Raw genomic sequence first — 19,232 nt, forward strand, 5'->3', positions numbered from 1 at the left:
CCCCGGGATGTGTGGGTCACGTGGTGTATGTGGGCCACGTGATGTGGAGGCTTAAAGCGGCGATGGTGGTGGGGCCCACAGAGCGGGGACGGCGGGGCGCCCCAGGACCGGGAGCGTCCGAGGACCCCCCCCCATCAGCCTATGGTCATCATCGTCATCATCAACACCGCATCAGAGTCATCACTGCTGTCACCACTACCACAGCCATCATCATCATCACCATCTTCATCACATCAGTGCCACCGCAGCCATCATCATCACCACCACCGCCACCATCCGTGTCACCGTCACCATCGCCACCCCCGGAGTTGGTCCATATGGGTCCCTTCTATTGGGATATTCTCTGATCTCCATTGTCAGCATCCCATCACTGCCATCACCACCATCATCATCCTCAGCAGCCCCTTCCTCAGGGCAGGAGCCCCATGCGCAGAGCGGGGCGTGGGCACAGGGACGGGTTCAGCTGAGACACCACACAGAGGAGGCGAGGCGTGGGGCAGCAGCACGGCTGTATTTGGGCTGGGCAGGATCCACCTGCCCTACAACAACCACCCACCCGCGGAGCCGGACAACACCCGCAGCCCCCTGGAAAACGGGGGCAAGAATAAGAGCAGCAGTGGGGAGGGGGGGGGGGGGCGGCTCAGCCGAAGGGGCCCTTGGTGTTCTTGGGCTGGAAGAGTGGCTGCTCCACGGGCAGAGCGCCCATGCACTCGGCCGGGCTGCAGTGCCCCGTTTTGCCCGGCGGCCCCGTGGCACCGGGGGGACCAGGGATGCCGGGGATGCCCTGCTGCCCCACGGGGCCTGGAGGGCCCATCTTCCCATAGCCTGGTGGCCCTTGGGGACCTGGAAGGCAAAGAGAGGGATGGAGGAAGGCGGCACCGAGCTGCTGGCATCACCAGGAACGTGGAGAGGGAATGGGAACTCACCAGGGGGTCCTGGTGGGCCACTGTCCCCCATCAGCCCCAGGCCCTTCTCCCCTTTCTCTCCTTTGGCACCCGGCTCCCCTGGAAAAGAGGGGTGAACGGTGAAACCCCATCACCGGGGATACCCCACACTTGGGGACAGCGGTGACACCACGGGTGTGAAAGACAAAACCCCACCACGGGGACATGGGGGGCAGCACCTACCCCGCATGCCCGGCACGCCCTGCCGCCCCTCCCTGCCGATCTGCCCCGGCATCCCCGGGGATCCTGGGGGTCCCGGGCGGCCGGGCAGCCCATCCTTGCCCGGGGGACCCGGTCTGCCCGGGGCTGCCACCATCTCCACTGGGAAGTGCATCCGGGAGGTGTAGTACGCCATGCGCTCTGTGGGGACAGGCGACTCAGGGGGGGCAGGGGGAGCACCAGCCCTCGCCCCTCTTCACCCCGTTACCATCAAACATCTTGCTCATCTCCTGCTGGATGAACCTTTTGATCTCATCGTAATTCACCACGTCACCCTGGAGGGGACACAGAAAACACGTGGCCCCGACTCTGTGTCTCAGAGCTGGGCTCCCGTCCCTCGGCTGTCCCCCACTCACCATCATCCCGGGGGGGCCTGGCAGCCCAGGGCTGCCCGCGGGTCCTGGGGAGCCGGGGGGACCCCTCTCTCCTGCAGGGCCCCGCAGCCCTATGGGGCCCATGGAGCCGCTCTTCCCCGGCCCCCCAGGCGTGCCGGCACGGCCCTTCTCCCCGGGGTACCCCCTCATTCCAGGGGACCCGGCTTCACCCTGCAGGAACACGGACAGGCACAGCTCCCACCACGGCACTGTGGGGCTGGGGGCACCGTGGGGGAAGTGGGGCAGCCCTCACCTTCTGGCCAGCGGGTCCTGCAGTGCCAGGCTTTCCCGGGGGGCCCTGGGGAGACAGAGAGGAGTGGGGCGGTGGGGCCGTCCCAGGGGCACTGCAGCACGCACTGCCCATCCCATACCTCTTTACCAACGGGTCCGTCTGGTCCTTGCTCCCCCTGTGGGATGAAAGTGGGGCGATATGAGGCGGGCTCGGCACGGTGCTCGCTGTCCCCTGCTCAGTGGGGACGCCCACCCGCTGCTCACCGGTGGCCCTGGGTGTCCCGGTGGTCCCGGCTGTCCCGGCATCCCCGGCAGACCTCGGTCCCCCGCCGAGCCGCGCTCACCCTTCAGCCCCTGCGGTGCAGACGCAGCGTGAGATGGGGACGGCCACCGCTCTTTGTCCCGCCCCTGTCCCCGCTCTGCCCCTGGGCTGCAGGGGGACCGTGGGGCAGCCCCACAGGTACTCACCACTCCGGCGAGGCCGGCAGGACCTGGCTGCCCCGGGCTGCCTGGAGGGCCCTGGGGGCAGATAGAGGGGTTTAATAGGGGACAGTGCCCCTCGGTTTGGGGACACAGCTGCACAGCACTCCCTGCACCGCCCCGGTGCGCCCCGAAGGAAAAGTGCCACTTACAACGAGTCCCGGGGGTCCCTGCCGGCCCTGGGGTCCCATGGGGCCGGGGTCACCCTGTAGAAGGCAGTAGGATGAAGGGGAGAGTGTGGGTCCCATCACTCAGCACAGGGCTCCTTCGCCCCCTCCCCACTCGCTCACCTCTGCCCCGGGACGTCCCGTGCTCCCCGGGGGACCGGGTTTGCCGCAGTCACCCTGCAGGGACAAAGGGACGTGGTGGGCAGTGCATGGACCCCTCATGTGGGGCTGTCACCACCGCTCTGGGGACACCGGGGACCCCCAACCTCTCACCTTTGGTCCCGGGAGCCCTGGGTGCCCGGTTTTGCCCTTGAAGCCCTGGAGGGAGAGAGGTGGGTTGGGGTCAGGACGTGCACGTGACACCGGTGCAGCCTGGGGGTACTCTGGGCACCAGGAAAGCCACCGCTCACCGGAGGACCCATCATCCCTGGGGGTCCGGGGGGGCCGGGGTCACCCTGGCGAGAAAGAGACAGACGTGGGCTGGGGACATCCAGGGGCTGTGGGGTGGTGCTGCCCCCCTCAGAGCCTGGCACACCCCAGTGCCTCACCCGCAGCCCCGGCTTGCCGTCCTTGCCATCCAGTCCTTCCAAGCCAGCGGGGCCCTGCAGTGACAAGGAGGGGACTTGGGGGGTGACAAGGCCAGAGCACAGGGACAGGAGCTCTGTGACGGGCAGGGGGAGCCCTTACCTGGATGCCTGGAGGTCCGGGGGGTCCGGGGGGTCCTGGCATCCCCGTGGGGCCCCGCATGCCCTCGCTGCCCTATGAGAGCAACACCAGGGTCAGGGTGCCCCCTGGTGCCGCCACCCACCCCCGTCCCCGTGGCACTCACCTTCTCTGCTGCAGGACCTGGGGGCCCAGCAGGGCCAACCTTCCCTGGGAAGCCGGGGGGGCCCTGAAGAGGAGAGCAATGATCCCAGGGATGAATGAGATCCCCCCGCACCTCGTGCGTCCCTTCATCCCCAAACTCATTGCAATGGGTTTGCTGCAGGGACGCTCTCCTTGCGCTGTCCCGTAGCATGTGCCCAGGGAGAGGATCCCATCCCCTGCCCCATGGGATGTACTCACAGGCGGCCCCGGGAAGCCGGGCTGGCCCTGGAAACCCTACAGGGAAACAGAGAGGAGCTGAATCCTGCCTGACCCACAGGGAGCAAGGCCAGCGGGACAGAGGTGTGGGGATGGGGTTGTAGGGGCAGGGCTGGAGGGATCTCACCTGGTCGCCCTTCTCACCAGCGCTGCCCGGGAGCCCACGCTCACCCCTCGGTCCCTGCAGACAGCCAAGAGTGAGCCCCTCCCCGGGACCGCCGCTCCCTCCCCACAGCCCCACACCTACCGCTGGCCCCGTGGCACCGGGGAGTCCATCCAAGCCGGGGGGGCCCTGGGGAAGGGGGGACAGGGCTCAAATGGGGGTGGTTGCGAGGACCCCACAACGAGGGGGCAGCTGGACGAGCCCCCAGCCCTCTGCCCCACAGTGCTGGGCACAGTGCTGGACTCACCAGTTCCCCCTTCTCTCCGGGGGGGCCCACGTAGCCTCGTTCACCTTTGATGCCCTGGAGGAGGAAGGAGATGGAGCGGGGACACGAGGAGTGGATGGGACACGGGGCACGGGTGGGACATGGGGTGTGGGCGGGTCATGAGTGCGGCACAGGGATGGATGGAGGGAGAGGATGGGGCACAGTGAACAAAGGGAATCGATAGGGCACTGGGGACATGTGGGGCAGAGGTGAGCTCAGGGCCCACTTCTCCTGGCAGTGTGGGGGCCCAAGTGAGCATCAGGAGGGGGAATGGGGACAGAGGAGATGGGGTGGGGGCCGGCACGTACTGCAGGGCTCCCCCTATTACTCACAGGAAGACCAGGGGGGCCCGTGGCACCGGGATAGCCGGGCTGTCCTGGGGGTCCCTGTGCAGGGGGAGGGCGGTGCTGAGCCATCTGCACCCCGGGCAGGTGCCCAGGGACAGTGCTGTCCCCCATTCCCCCCTTCCCCCCCCATAGCACTCACTGGTTCCCCTTTGGCTCCAGCCAGCCCAGCGGGGCCTCGCTCCCCTTGGAGACCCTTTGGAGGGGGAGAAAAAGGAGCTGTAGGGGGGGATGCACCCCCGGGGGCTGCACTCTGCCCCACAGCTTTACTGTGCACATCTCGGGTGCACAATGGGTGTAGGGACACCGCTGCCTGTGTCGCCCCCCGTGCCAGGGCAGACCCTGGGGGGCTGCAGGGAGCCCGGCCGGGGGGGGCACAATACAGGGGTGCCCGGGGCCAGGACACGTTTTGACCCACTGCTGCATGTCCTCCTGCAGCACGCGAGGCGTGGGTGACGCGGGTGACATAGGTGACAAGAGACACAGGTGACAGCCAGCAGCCCCTGGGCTCGGCAGCACTGACTGCTGGGGGGGGTTAGTGGGGGTTATGTGGTGCTGACACAGTGGAGTCTGGACGGGACACGCTGACACAGACCCACACAGACCCACACAGACCCACACAGACCCACACAGACTGTGATGTTACGGAGACGTTAGCGGGCGAGGGGACGGGAGGACGAGGGGAGGGCAGGATCCTCCCAGAGCCACTGGAGCAGGACCACCACCGACCCCACAGCCGCCTCCTGAGAGTGGGGATGGGAGGAGGATGAGGATGAAGATGAGGATGAAGATGCAGATGGATGCAGGCTGTCCCTGGAGGAGCTGGGGAGCAGGGGAGGGTGAGGATGAGCGCACTGCCTGCGTGGCAGCATCCCCCTGCCCTGGGAGGGGTGGCTGGGGGCTGCCAGCTGCACCCGGTGCACACGTGGAGCTACACTGTGATGGGACAGGCAGCAGCTGGCACATCCTCCTGGCACGGCCGGGCCCCTCCTGGCACGGCCGGGTCCCTCCTGGCACGGCCGGGCCCCTCCTGGCACAGCCGGGTCCCTCCTGGCACGGCCGGGTCCCTCCTGGCACGGCCGGGCCCCGCTGCAGTGAGGACCCACCATGGATGGCAGAAGGGAGCTGCACCCTGAGCTCAGGGCGATGCTCCCGAGCCTGAGCCCACCGAGAGCTCCCGGATGGAGATGGAAGGAATGAATGGATGGAGACGTGGGGGATGGAGAGGGGCAGAGCCGGGCTGTGTGCTCCCGGGGAGCTGGGACAGGGACACGGCCAAACCAAGCGGCAGCGACAGACGGCACAGAGCGGAGCCCTGCTGGGTCCTTACGGGCAGTCCGGGTGCTCCGGGCGTGCCAGGAAAGCCTGGGGGGCCCTGAGGGGAGAAATGGGGAGGTCACAGCCTGGAAGCGCCCACCGGGGCCTGGGCTGAGCCCTGGGGGTGCCACGCAGTGGGCGGTGTGGGGCGGCTCAGCCCCAGCCCGGCTCTGTGGGGTCCTGCTCCATCCCGGTGCTGCCGCTCCGTGCTCCCCATCACCGTGGCCTCGTGGCAGAGCACCAGGTCCCTCCTTGGGGACTCAAAGTGCTGTGACATGATGTCCACACAGCCCCCCCGCCCCCAAGCATGGCTACTTACGATGGGGCCGGGTGGCCCCGGGGGTCCCCGCTGTCCTGGTAAGCCCTGGGGGGGGGGGGGGATGGGTGCCATCAGATGGGGCCACAGCATGGGGACGCAGTGCGGGGACACAGCCCCGCTCCGGCAGCACCCACCTGCTCGCCTCTCTCACCCGGGACACCCGGGGCACCAGGGAGCCCGGGGTCACCTGCACAGTCCGTGTCCGGGCTGTCACCCTGCGGGAACAGCAGCACATCAGCACCCGGACCAGGAGCCCGAGGGCGGCGAGCAGCCCCCAAGCACCCGAGGGAGCGGGGCCGCATCCTGCACCACTCACCCGAGCCTCCTCAGCCCTCGGGAACTGAGCAAAGCACTGCAAGAAAACCCACAGTCAGCCGAGGCTGCATGGGGAGCAGAGCTCAGCACCCCCCGCTCCCACGCGGAGCAGGATCAGCCCACGTCCTCACCGGGCTGCGCGTGGAAGCGTGCCCAGCCCTGCAAGCTGCTGTGCACAACTGCTGCCCCTGCACTTGGGGCCAGGCCCAGCAGCCCCACGCAGGAGCTGTGTCAGTACTCACGCGTGCACAGCCCTCGTTGCCGGGGGCTCCTGGCATGCCCTGCTCCCCCTGTTCCCCCTCGGAGCTTCTGGGTGCTCCGAAGGCTGCCTGCAGTTGGGCACAGTCCCCGCAGATGTTCTGGGGGGGGGGGGGGGGGGAGCAGAGGGGGTCAGCGGATCCCTGAGGGGCTCAGGGGGCGGCGTGGCCCCAGGTCCCACCCCAGGCTCTCACCTTCAGCACCTCGATGTTCCTCTCGGCCATCACAGCCAACGGACCCTGAGAGATACGGGGGAGTGGTGCAGGATGTGAGGGATGCCCAGGGATGCCCACAGGGCACTGTGCCACCACTGCCACCACCTACCAGGTCTCCTGCAGGTCCGGGCAGCCCCGGCAATCCATTGTGTCCTGGGACCCCCTAAAGCCAAACAGAGACCTTTGGAGATCTACTGAGACTATTGAAACCCTTCCGCTTAATGAGGGGCAGGATCTGTCCCGCGGGGCGCTCCGTTGTTTTCCCGTTGCTCACCTGGCGGCCCGGAGCACCGGGAGGACCGGGGGGACCGGGTGCTCCAGGGGGACCCTACAACACCACCAAACAGAACGGGGAGGTGAGCGGGGAGGCGGTGTGAGCTGGAAGCTGCGCCTTACGTGGGGACAGCACCCACCTGGGGACCCGGCTGCGGCTGCCAGGATGTCCCAGTCCAGAGTCCTGGGGCTCCCTGGGGCCGAGAGAAAGGAGGGATGCTCGGTGGGATGGCACCGAGCTGTGGGGGGTGGCACGGGACCTGCGGCACTCACCGGCATCCCGGAGTGATTGGGGTCCTGGCGTGGGCTGGGGGGGCACGCGCATTCCCCAGGGTCCCCCTGCAGAAAGAGGGGGTGAGGGCAGAGGGGTGGAGGGCGGCAGAGGGGCAGCCCCATCCTCAGCGCAGCACCCGCTCACCTTCTCGCCCCGGGCGCCCTTCTCTCCCTGCAGGAAGGCACAGGTGGATGTCAGCAGGTGACCCCAGCCCCACTGTGCCCCCCCACCACGTCCCACACCTACCGGCATCCCGCTGGAGCCGGGCACCCCGGGGAGCCCCCGCTGCCCTGCGGGGCCCTGCGAGGAAGAGGAGCGTGAGGAAGCTCAGAGCCCAGCACCAAGAGGGCAGCGATGGCGATGTCCTCCCCAGGACTGCACTTACTGGTGGCCCAGTGACGCTGGTCCCCGGGGGCCCGGGGGGGCCCGTGGCACCTTTAATCCCTGGGGATCCCTGCAGAGAAAGGACAGCAGGAGCAGGGGGCACGGGTGGGCAGAGAGAGCTGGGGGGCAGCAGGGCACAGTGGCAGACCACTGCCAGAGCACGGGGACACGAGGCAGCACAGGGGGACACAGCTCCATACCTTGGCTCCTTTCTCTGCTGCCATTCCTGGGGGTCCCGGGGGTCCGGGTCGTCCCTGGGTGCAGGAGATGCTGTTAGCTCTCCCCACCCACCCCACCCGGCAGCGGTGACAGCACTGTCCCCGAGGCCACTCCAGAGCCAGGACCACACTGCCGCCATTCACACGGGAGCTGAGTGGGGGAGCTGTTGGCACCGTGGGGTGGGGAGCCCAGAACAACACTCACAGGGGTCCCGGGTGGTCCAGTGCTCCCGGGCTCTCCCTGGGAAAACAGAGAGGGAGAAAAGTGGCAGAGTTGCCTGGCACGGCACGGCACGGCACGGCACGGCACGGCGGGCACCCACCTGTGGTCCCGGCTTGCCAATGCCTGGTGGTCCCGGCTCGCCCTGCAGACACAAGGGGCAGTGAGCAGCATTGAGACCCCCCCGGTGCCCACCCCCACAGCCCCACTGACCTGCAGCCCCTTGAGCCCGGCGGGACCTCGGATCCCCGGCAGCCCCGGCTTCCCCTATAACACAGCAGGGTCAGCCCGGGCCCGGCGCGGGTGGGCTGCTGTGGGTGGGGGCACTCACGGCTCTGCCCGGCTGCCCGATGCCCGGAGCTCCCGGCTCCCCTTTGGCTCCGGGTTTTCCTGGGATGCCGATCACATCCGAGAAGTGTCCCTGCGGCGTGGGGCAGGACTCACAGGCATCTCCCTGCGGAGGAGGGGGGTGATGGGGTGGGGCGATGGGATGAGGGTCTCCTCCTGAGCCCCTCCAGCGAAGGGTCCTCACCTTCTCCCCTTTGGGGCCGGCCGGCCCCCTGACGCCCGGCTCACCCGACAGCCCTGGCAGTCCGTCCGTGCCCGGTGTGCCCGGGTCCCCGGGGCTGCCCATGTCCCCCTGGCAAAGAGAGAACAACGACTGGCACAGGGCGGGGAGCGCTGCCCGGCCCCACGGCCTGAGGGGTCCGCAGCCCCTGCTGCATCCCCACCCCACACCCTCTCACCTTCTGCCCTTTCTGGCCGGCATCACCGGGCTTGCCCTGTGGGAACGGAGGAACCGATGAGGACAGAGCAGCCCTGGGCCCCCAGTGGGTGTCCCTCACACGGGGGGCACTCACCGCTCTGCCGGGGGGACCGTCCCTGCCCGGCAGTCCAGGTACAGCCACCACTGTCGCTGCCCCTTCCAGTGCCTGTGGGGCTGGGGGACACTGCCCACACGGCTCACCCTGCAGGGGACAGGGCGCTCAGAGCCGGGGGGGGGAACTGACCCCCATTCCCAACCCAGGGCCCACCTGCATGGGGACACTCCGGGGACGTTGGGGACGCCGCAGCACTCACCTTCTCTCCTTTGAGCCCCCGCACACCCGGCTCACCCTTGCTCCCAGGGACCCCCTGCGATGGCAGAGATGAGCCCACAGAACTCATGGACCCCCACGAGCCCCCCACCTGCACCACACTCACAGGTCTGCCCGCGGGTCCCTCCTGGCCACCAGCTCCCTGCAACACAGCGGGGCCAGGGTCAGGGTCGGGTCAGGGTCAGGGTTGGGGTCAGGGTTGGGGTCAGGCAGTCACCCTGAGCCCATGGGATGGGCAGAAAGGGGGCTGTGGGGTCACCCACCTTCTCGCCCTTGATGCCAGCCAGCCCAGGGAGGATTGCTCTGTCCTGCTGAGCAGCACATGTGGTCACACACAGCCACGCCAGCGCAGGGATGGGGTCTCAGTGGGGCCGGGGGTCCCAGCCCCACGTACTCACCAGTGACCCCAGCTCGCCCTCGCGCCCCTCGGGGGGGTCCCGCAGCAGAGCAGCGAGGACACGGCTGTCACAGGACAGGCAGGAGTCCCCCTGCGAGGGGCACAGGGGGCTGTGGGGCTGCCTGTGGGGTGGGGAGAGGGCTGGCCCCACAGCAGGTCAAAGGGACGGTGGGACGGGGGGCAGCAGGATGGACACTCACCTTCTCCCCTTTGATCCCATTGATCCCGGGGTCTCCCTGGGAAGGAAAGAGATGAACTGCTGCTCAGCATCAGCACAGCCCAGCGCGCTCAGTCCTGCACCACCTACCCTGTCCCCTTTGGGTCCTGCAGGGCCGGGTCTGTCCTGGAGATGGAGAGAGGAGGAGGCAGCGTTAGAGCTGCAGACACGACCCCCCCTCATGCCGTCCCGGCAGCCCCCAGCCCAACTCACCGACACCCCGTCCTTGCCGGGTGCCCCGGGCTCCCCCCTGGGCCCGGGCTGCCCGGGGAGCCCCTCAGTGCTGAGCATCGCTGCGGGCAGAGCGGGGCACGGCTGGCACGGCTCCCCCTGCAAACAGGGACAGTGAGGCACAGCCCTGGGGTGGGGGGTCCCCAAGGGGCCTCGAGCAGCCCAGGAGAGGCACAGCCCCGTGCCCTGCACCCTGCGCCCACCTTGTCTCCTTTGGGTCCCAGGACACCACGTGGTCCCTGCGGGAGGAAGGCAGGGATGGCAATGGGGCACTGTGTTCCTGCAGCTCTGCCTGCACTCCAGGCAAGGCTGCAAGAGGGCACCATCCCGAACCCTCCTCGTGCCAGGGCTCGGATCCCAGCGTGGCTCCAGCCAAGCAGCCCCAGCCCCGCGCCAAGGAGCCCATCTGTGACCCCAGTTTGGCTCCACGTGCAGCGTTTGGTACTCACGGGCGTCCCAGGAGATCCGCCGGGTCCAGGAGCTCCCGAGCTGCCCTGGAGCCAGAGGTGGCAGAGCATGAGCCCGGCACGGTGGGAGCTGCAGCCCCTCAGCCCCATGCCCCCGACCCAGCATCCTACCCCCACCCTCTAGCTCCATAAATCAGGAGCTGGAACCCAGGTGAGGGGTTCTCACTCCCCAGAATGAGCCCGCAATGGGGCTACAGCACCACAACACAGCAGGAGAGGGTCCTGAGCCCCGCACCGACCCTCCAGGCAGGAGGAGGGGGTGGGCACCCCCATGCTCCCCACTCACCTTCTCTCCCTTTGCACCTGGGGGGCCACCAGGATCGCCCTGAAAAGCAGAGGATGGCATCAGCGACGTGGCAGCCGTGGGGCAGCATCCCCTCGCTGCCCCCCTGCAGCAGTGCCCGTGGCACGGTGTCCATACCGGTTTCCCCGGGAAGCCGATGCCCGGTGTGCCCGGTTTGCCCGGCGGCCCCGGCTCTCCCGCCAGCCCCTCGGGTCCCACGACGCCTGGGTCCCCCTGGAAGGGAAGGGGGGGTGTCCACGCTGGCATCGCTCCTGGCTGCCCCCCAGATGCCCCTGAGCCCACGTTTACCTTCTGGCCCTTGGGACCCACCACACAGATCTCCCCGGGTCGACCCTATGGGATGGGAGTGCATGGCGCAGGGTGGGCAGGTCCAGGGGTGCTGGTGCCCCACAGCCTGCCCCACAGCTGGCACTACTCACATCACGACCTGGGCGGCCTGGCTTGCCCTGGAGTCCACCGTCTCCCTTCTCACCCTTCTGGCCCTGTGGGACAGACAGACAGATGTCACCAGCGTCACCCCCCCCGGGCAGAGTTTTGTCCCCTGGGGCTCTGTCCCCACATCTGCAACGCCATTTCCTCACCTCCCCCAGCACCACCGCCCCACATCCCCCCAAGCAAAACCCTCGGGGTCCCTGCGTGCTCCCAGCCCCACAGTGGCACCCTCAGCTCCCAGCACCCATCCCCATGCCGTGCCCACCCGTCCCCGACCCCATCCTCACCTTCTGCCCATCAGCACCAGCCACTCCTGGCAGCCCCTGTGGGACACAGAGGGCAGTGTCAGCGGGACCCCCGGGCACACATCTCACAGAGGATGTGTGTGCAAATATTGACATCCCGCAGTGCAAACCCACCCGGGGCCCCGGCAGGAGCCACTGCCCCACTCACCCGCTCCCCGCGCTGCCCCTGCTCGCCCCGCGGCCCCTCTGCACACTGGGGACAGAAGGGATGAGGATGAGATGGGGTTGGAGATGGGGAAAAAGGGGTGTGTGGGGTGGGTCTCACCTGCACAGGGCCGCTGGGGTCCGTGCGCACACAGTCAGCGCCCTGCAGAGGGGAGGAGGTGGCTCAGAGCGGGACACAGCCCCTCAGCCCCATGGCAGCCCCATGGCATGGGGGGACAGTGGGGTCCCCACTGGGGACACTCACGCGGTCGCCTTTCTCCCCCTTGGTGCCGTGGGTGCCGGGCAGACCGCGCTCTCCCTTCAAACCCTGAGAGAGAGTGGGTGACGAGAGGTGACAGCGCTGCCCCGTGTGAGCCCCACATCGCTGTGTCTGGGGCACAGCCGGGGGATCCGCAGCCAAACCTGACAGGAGCTGTCCCGGGGGGGGCAAAGCTCCCAACCCACCTGGGGTCCTGGGGGACCGAGCGTCACCTACACAGAGGAGACAGAGGTGTCACAGTGCCCGGCACAGCCACCCGTGACACTGAACCCACAGCTCTGGGACACTCACGTTCGTTGGAGCCGTCTGCGGGGGACAGGGCGGGCACTGCAAGAGATGGAGAGGGCACCTGTACCCACAGCACCACGGGGACGTGTGGGGTGGGAAACGGGAAACCGAGGAAAGCACTGCAGCCCAGGGAGGGGGGGGAGGCAAGCACGTGGCCTGGCACAGGCTGTCCCCACGGCTTTGTGGCTGACCACAGCCCCTTAGAGCCGAAGCAACCACTTAAGCGCGATGCCATGGGGTGAGGAATACGTGGCTGAGGGCACCCAGGGTCCCCCCCCCGCCCCGGCGTCCCCCAGCCTCACCTCCTCGCTGGGCATCCCCTCGTAGCCCTGTGGGATGCAACACAGAGCAGAGGTGAGAAGGAGCGCCGTGCAGGCTCGGACCCCCCCGTGCCCCCCTGCCCACACCACGGGGCCCCCGTGCCCCCAGGGACGTGCAGTGGGATCCCACTGAGCCGGACAGGGCGGTGTGGGGATGGGGCACGGGCTGTGCTGGAGATGTTTCCCAGTTCTGCGGCCGCATGGAGGGAACAAAGAGGCCCTGAGCTGCGGTTGGGATCGCTCCAGCGGCCGCAGAGAGCAAATGGGGCCTCCGTTCCTGCTCGGGGGAGCAGACACGCCGCTTCCTGACAGCAGCTCTGGCAGAACCGCCCGAAGGAGGAGGAGGAGGAGGAGGAAGAGGAGCACGGGATGTGTGGGAGCGGGGCGGGGGGGCTGGGGGGGGCTGGGGGGGGCTCCCGCCCACACTCATCTCACCTTCCCCCCAAGGTCTCCCTTCAGGCTGCTCCTCTCCCTCGTTGGCTCCTGGGGAGAGAGCAGAGCACCCCGGGGTGACACCTCCACGTGCCCCTCCGGGGTACCACCCCACACACGCACCCTCCCCGCCCCACTCCGCTCAGGGTCGGCAGCCAGCAGCCCCCCCCACGCCCATCCCCCCACCCTCCCCAGCACTCCGTGCTCCCTCCCAGCTCTGCGTGCAGCGGAAAAAGTGATGCAGGGCTTTTCCAGGGCCCGGGTCCACGTGGCCGCGCGCTCACCGAGCCCGGCAGCTCCTCCACGCAGAAGCAGCGCGTGTACACGCGGCCCCGCGGCTGCGGGGACAGCTCGATGAGGTTACTGCTCTGCAGCAGCTCCGCCTGGCGCCGCGTTTTGGGCGCTTCGGGTTGGCACTGGGGGGAGAGAAGGGGACGCGGGGGGCTGTGAGCTGCCGCAGATGGGGGTCGGTGCACCGTGCTGCTGGCGGGGAGACGCTGGGGCATCCCCGACCCGGTGAGCCCCCGCGCGCAGCGCTCACCCCTCTGGCTGAGATCTCGCAGCAGCCCTCGTGCCGGGCCAGCTCTGCGTCGCAGTAGATGTGTGCCTGCTGCAGGTCAAACTGCAACACCACGGGACAGTGGGGTCGGCCACGGCGTCCCCGCCGCCAGACCCCACACCCGCAGCCCCGCGGGGACTCACCCGCACCGGGGTCCCACGCACGGCATCCAGCCCCAGGAAGGCGTTGCCCTCGGGGCTCAGCGCCCGCCGCGGTGCCAGCGGTTTGGAGGAGATGGAGCTGCAGTCCACGTGCAGGGACACGGCGCTGCTCTGCACGGCCACCGCCACTTTGTGCCACCGTCCGTCGAAGAGCGACGAGACGGAGCTCCCCGCAAAGACCGCGCTGAGCAGCGTGGCTCCCGGAGCCCTGGCCTGCAGCTCCAGGCTCTTCTCGGGGCCGTGCACGGACAGGGAGAGCTGGGACAGAGGGGGTACAGTGCTCGGGGACAGCACCTGGTGGAGCCCCGGCCCCACAGCCCACGGCCCCACACCGTACCTGGGGGTAGCCGTGGCGGTCGGTGACCTGGAAGAGGTACCACTGCTCCCCGGTGCTGTTCTTCTTCAGCAGCAAAGTGAGGATGAGGGTGAACTCGGGGGGCAGCCCGTGGGGGAACAGCTGCCTGCGGGAATGGGCATCAGTGGGGTCCGCGTGAGCTCTGTCCCCACCAGCACCGCATCCCCAGTGGCCCCCCGGGGCTGTCCCCACCGGGATGGGAGCGGCCCTGGGGGTCCCCACGCATCCTAGTGGGGCAGCACCCAGCAGCATTTATTGCTGCAGCATCTGGCTGCGTCCCTGTGCAGCCAGGAGCCCATCCCCGCCACCGAGAGCTGCGTGGGACGGACGCTCCCACGGAGGCGGTGCCCCACGCCGTCACTGCAGCTATTTGCTTTGGGCTGTGCTCAGATCCCAACCTCCACCACCACAGCAGCGATTTTCCAAACCACCGCTCTGGAGCGGGACCAGGGTGGCCGTGTGGGAGCGGGCTGTCCCCGCTGGGGGTGCGGGGCTGTCCTCGTTGGGCACCACGGAGCAGGGCCAGGGCAGGGGAGCACCCATGTGTACCCGGTGCTGGTGCCACCCCCCTGTCCTGACCATCCCCAGGAGCCATCTCCGGGCTGCAACAGACACCCAGCCAAGAGCAACACCAGCCTGCAGCCTCCAAAAGCCATCTAAGGACTCAGCAGCCCCGGCCGGGAGCTGGCTCTCCCTCACCCTAAAGCACCACTGAACCCCGAGCCCCCTCCCCACTGCCAACCTCAGGGAGCACAAAGCTCACCCCCTCCCTACGCTGCTCCCCGGGACTCCCACCCCATGGAGACGGGGCTTCTGGCCCCAGTGCCAGGGTGAGTTGGCACAGCTGGAGCCGGGATGCAGTGCAGACAGCGGGGCCGGGCTCTGCGAACCCACAGCCACCGCTCAGAGCCCGGGCAGTGCCTGCCAACTTCAGGACAGCGAACACAGAGCGTCCGCAGCGCAGCGGTTGTGTAAGGGCTGGCAGCATCCGAGCTGCCCACAGCGATGTACTTTCGAGGAGCGCGGGAGGGGCCGGGCACACTGCTGCGGGGCGTGGGGGAGCACCGTGGGGGGAGGGGAGGGGAGGGGGCCGCACTCACCGCGTGGGCTGCACCAGCGGCACCGCCCCCAGCCGCAGCAGCACCGTGCCCCGCGGGCCGCGCACTTTCTTGACGGAGGAGATCTTCAGCAGGTCGAAGCGCTTGATGAGGTTAAAGCCTGGGGAGGGGAGGTGGGGGGGGGAGGGCACCGCTGTGGGCACACAGCCCATCCCCACGGAGCCAGGCCCCCCTCACCGTGTCCTTACCCGTCACATTCTCGTACTTGTTCCCAACCAGGTCCTCGTCCCAGAGCCGTGGGCACGGTGTCCCTGCTCGGGCGCAGCAGCGTGTCAGCTCCACGCTCCCAAGGAGGGGCACCCACAGCCCCACACCCGGAGCCCCCACGGCAGCTCAGCCCCGGCTCCCCGTGGTGAGGTCACCGCGTGCGATGCCTTTCCCAGCCGCGCTTCGTCTCGCCCGTCCCCACGCCTGGAATCTCCATCAGGAGCTGGGCCCGGAGCCGCGGCCACCCAGCGTGGGGAGACGGCGTGCCGCGCGTCCCACTGCGGCCCCACAGCTGGAGGAGCGTGGGGTGGGTGCGAGGGCTGAGCAGCACCGAGGGGACGGGCAGGAAACGCCAGCGCTGAGACATCGCAGCATCACCCGCCGCCTCCGCGGGACGCATCCGGACGTCGGGAGGCACGGGATGGAGGCGGAGGGGCCATTGAAAGAGGGATTTGTTGCGTCCCCCACCTCCACCCCACAGCTTCTCCCCGACGCTGCCCACTCGCTCGCGCTGTGGGGCCGCTGCTGGTGCACGTTGTGCCGCGTGGCCCCGGCTGTGCCATGGGGTGCAGCCCCCGTGCCCCCCACCAGGACGAGCACCGCTCCACCCCCACAGGGACTGATGTACCCACGGCCTCGCTGCCAGCAGCTCCTCCCCCCATCCGCCCCACGCGCAGCGGGGGACACCACAGGGGACCCCCAGTGCTCCCCAGCACACGGGGACAGCCTCGTGCCCCCCTTCTTTCCGCACCCCGGGACCAAACCCTCTCCCACTTTGCCCCCAGAGCCGTGCAGCCCCACTCGGATGGAGCGTCCAGCTGGCAGCCAGCGCCCACAGCCTGCTCCCCCTGCGGGGTGTCCCCAGTGCTGCGGGGTGACGTGGGTGGGACGGGGTGTCCCCGGCCTGCTGGCACTGCTCTCGTTGGCCCCGGGCCCTCCTGGGATGCTGAGCAAAGCCCCACATCCCGCGCAGTCAGCACGGGGAGCACACAGCCCGCCCTGCTGCCAGCGGCACCGGCACGTGGGGGCCTGGCATGGTTCATGGTGACCCCCAGCTGCCTCTGCCCCACACTTCGTGGCTCTGGCATTGCTCTCTCATCCCCTCCTTGAGGACCCAGGGACAGCTGAGGAGGGATGGGAGCGTCCTGGGGGTGCAGACCCCATGTCCCCGCTCCCTGTGCCCCTTACCTTCCTTTGCTGGCTTCTCCGTCCCATCGCAGGCGCTGATGAGCCCCACCAGGACGAGGGCCCAGAGAACCCTCATGGTGCCCACGGCAGCAGCTCGGGGCCGACTGGGCCGCCTGCAGGTGGGAGATGGGGGGTCAGGAGGGCGGGCGTTGGGCCCTGGCTGTGCCCCACGCTGGGAAGCTGCCTGCGTGCCACCAGCACAGCCCCACACGGCCACAGCTCCCGCAGCCTTTGGGGTTGCACTGAGACCCCCATCCACTGCTGGACCCCCCCACCCAGACTTCACATTCAGGCTTGTGACCCAACCCATCAACCCCAGCATCCAGACACACCCCAAAGTCAGAGTGAGGACCCCCCCGAGCCCCACGTGCTTCCTGCTGAGGACCCCAGAGGAGCTCTCAGTTCATCCTCTGCCACTTCCCGGACCCACGTGGATCCCTGGAGCGGTCCAAAGCCCCTCGGGTCACCACGACCTGACCCCCCCGCCCGCTTCCTGCCACGAAGCAACGCAGCGAAGCAGAGCAAGTCTGCAGCCCCACTCCCCACTGCCGGGTGGGACACACACTGCCGCACACGGGACCCCCCAGACCCCACCCCCCCTTCATACCGCTTCGCTGCTGCTCCCCCCCCCGGGCTCTGCTGTAGCCGCACTCTCCCTCGTAGCCCTGCACTCCAACCTCAGCGCGACCCTCCACCGCCGCCGCACCCCGGCTCTGCCGCCCTCAGACCCCAACTCCGTAACACCACATCCCAACTTCATGACGCTGCACCCCGACCCCGGACCCCCGCACCCCGACTGCACACCCCAGCAGCCCGGTCCCGCTCCCCGTTCCCGGGACACGGGCTCTGTACGGACAGGTCCCGGTTCCCCCCCCCCCCCGCCCGCTGTCCGGAGCTCACCTGCCGGGCTCGGTGCGGCTCGGGCCGGGCGCTGAGCTCCGGGTGCTGCGCTCCGTCCGTCCGTCCGTCCCCGCCTTCCCCGCCTCCCTCCGGGGGGGCCCGAGCCACCCCCGGCCGCTGCCCGCCCTCCTCCTCCCCTGCACGGGGTGGGGGTGGGACAGAGCTGCCGCCCTCCTTCGCCTCTCTTCCTCCTCCTCTTCCTCCTCTCCTTCCCGTCCGGGCCGCCCCCACTTGGGGGTCCCGCCCTCCGTCCCCTTCCCATCCCCCCGAGGTGTCCTGGGGGAGCGAGACCCTCGCCCTGCTCCTGGGGAGCGGCTCCTCGTTCCCGCGGGGGCACAGAGGGGACACTGTGCCGTGGGAGGGCACTGGAGCACAGAGTGGGCACTGGGACAGCGGGGACGTGGGGACACTGGGGCGCAGAGGGTGACCCCGCTGCAGGCACCGGTGGCAGCTGTCACAGCCCCGCAAAGCGGCGGTGCGGGGAGCAGGGACCCTCCGGGGACGCCCCTCTCTGCTCACGGGACGGAGCACGCAGCGGCCAACCCCACGAGGCAGCCACCGCCCCACGCGGGATGGATCCCCACGGGGCAAATCAGCGCCGGGATCCCCCGCGTCCCCCCCTGCTCGACCGCCTTCCTCCCAAACGAGGATGAATCTATTTACACTGAAGCTTTACAAACTCGCGTTAGGGACGCATGCATCTCAATAAACGCGCTCTAATTAACAACTGATCTTTATTCGGCCCGCACTCAATAATCCGTCCGGGGCAGCGCTGCTGCCGGAGCCGTCCCCCCCCCCCCCGACCCCCCCGAGCTGCAGCGACAGAGCGCTGCTCCGTCCATCTGCCCACCGCAGCAATTAAGGCTAATTAAAGCGAGCGGCTGCGAAACTTTCATCATAGCGGGCGATCATTCACCCCGAGCTGCTCGCTTCGCGGAGCCGCGGCCCTTCCTCCCGTGGTGCTGACACGGCTGTGGGTCGTGGGGGTCGCAGCCGTCCCCACGCTGCTCCCACCCGTGCCTCAGTTTCCCCGCTCCGTTTGGTTGCTGAGCGCGGTGCGTTGGGAGCGTGGGCACACCGCAGGGGCAGGGGGCTGCGTCCTGCCCCCCAGCTATGGGGCGGGCTCCGGGCCGGCTTTTTGCCCCCCTCCGTGGGGCCGGCAGCCTCGAGCTCCGCCGAGAGAGCTGAATATCCCCCCCAGCTCCGGAGTGAGGATGGGGAGAGCCGGGACAGCAAACAGCGGCGGCCAAGAAAGCCGAGCCGGGATGGAGAACTTCGGCTCCGACGGAGCTCCGCGCGGCGCTGCGTCGTCCCCGCGGGGTCCCCGCCTCCACGCCCACTCGTGCCAGCGCGGAATTCCTGCGGCGCGGATCCCGGCCCCGGGAGCTGCAGCTTTGTCTCTTCTGTTGGAAACGCTTCGCCAGCGACAGAGAGAGAAAGGGGGGGGGGGGGGGGGGGGGGAAGCATCCCGTGCCGTCCGCTCGGCGTCTCAGCGCTTTCCCCATCGTTTCCGCCCCCCCAAAACCCAACGCTTTTTGGCACACATCGTTGTGGGGGCTCTCCAGCGCTGTGCCCCCCAAGCACCGCTCCCACACTGCGCGTCCATCGCGGCCGGAGACCCCCACGCCCCACCCCTACACAACCACAAACCACCAACCCATCCCCCCCCCCCCCCCCCCGCGATCCCGCTCCGTTCCCTCACCCATATGGCGTCTCCATGAGTAATCAGAGCTGCTAATTGCCACCAGCTGCCCAGGAGTGCTGCTG

The 19,232-nt window shown here is 68.9% G+C and overlaps 1 protein-coding gene across 1 annotated transcript; it reads right to left on the reverse strand.

Moving 5' to 3' along the window:
* Positions 1-497: 497 nt before the first annotated feature.
* On the reverse strand, positions 498-17,529 carry COL16A1 (collagen type XVI alpha 1 chain). Its single transcript, XM_065744715.1, has 72 exons — positions 17,466-17,529; positions 16,566-16,678; positions 15,359-15,421; positions 15,153-15,270; positions 14,035-14,158; positions 13,680-13,955; positions 13,519-13,599; positions 13,262-13,393; positions 12,981-13,028; positions 12,528-12,554; positions 12,229-12,264; positions 12,123-12,149; positions 11,923-11,985; positions 11,779-11,820; positions 11,662-11,706; positions 11,496-11,531; positions 11,196-11,258; positions 11,065-11,109; positions 10,894-10,989; positions 10,759-10,797; positions 10,455-10,499; positions 10,209-10,244; positions 9,988-10,104; positions 9,865-9,900; positions 9,758-9,793; positions 9,559-9,648; positions 9,424-9,471; positions 9,267-9,302; positions 9,144-9,197; positions 8,924-9,031; positions 8,810-8,845; positions 8,596-8,703; positions 8,395-8,517; positions 8,277-8,330; positions 8,167-8,208; positions 8,049-8,084; positions 7,826-7,879; positions 7,627-7,695; positions 7,488-7,541; positions 7,386-7,412; positions 7,241-7,306; positions 7,108-7,161; positions 6,969-7,022; positions 6,804-6,857; positions 6,674-6,718; positions 6,464-6,580; positions 6,223-6,258; positions 6,041-6,121; positions 5,907-5,951; positions 5,601-5,645; positions 4,413-4,466; positions 4,259-4,312; positions 3,909-3,962; positions 3,746-3,790; positions 3,626-3,679; positions 3,481-3,516; positions 3,245-3,307; positions 3,103-3,174; positions 2,964-3,017; positions 2,826-2,870; positions 2,689-2,733; positions 2,539-2,592; positions 2,401-2,454; positions 2,237-2,287; positions 2,033-2,122; positions 1,909-1,944; positions 1,791-1,835; positions 1,520-1,708; positions 1,372-1,438; positions 1,128-1,304; positions 927-1,004; positions 498-843 (listed from the first exon to the last, which is right to left on the reverse strand). The coding sequence occupies exons 2-72, from the start codon at positions 16,639-16,641 to the stop codon at positions 641-643; spliced, it is 4,863 nt and encodes a 1,620-aa protein (XP_065600787.1). The 5' UTR covers positions 16,642-16,678; positions 17,466-17,529; the 3' UTR covers positions 498-640.
* Positions 17,530-19,232: the final 1,703 nt, after the last annotated feature.

Source organism: Cyrtonyx montezumae, unplaced genomic scaffold, assembly GCF_038088225.1.
Source record: "Cyrtonyx montezumae isolate F1298 unplaced genomic scaffold, pur_monq_1.0 scaffold_31, whole genome shotgun sequence".
Lineage (NCBI taxonomy): Eukaryota > Metazoa > Chordata > Aves > Galliformes > Odontophoridae > Cyrtonyx > Cyrtonyx montezumae.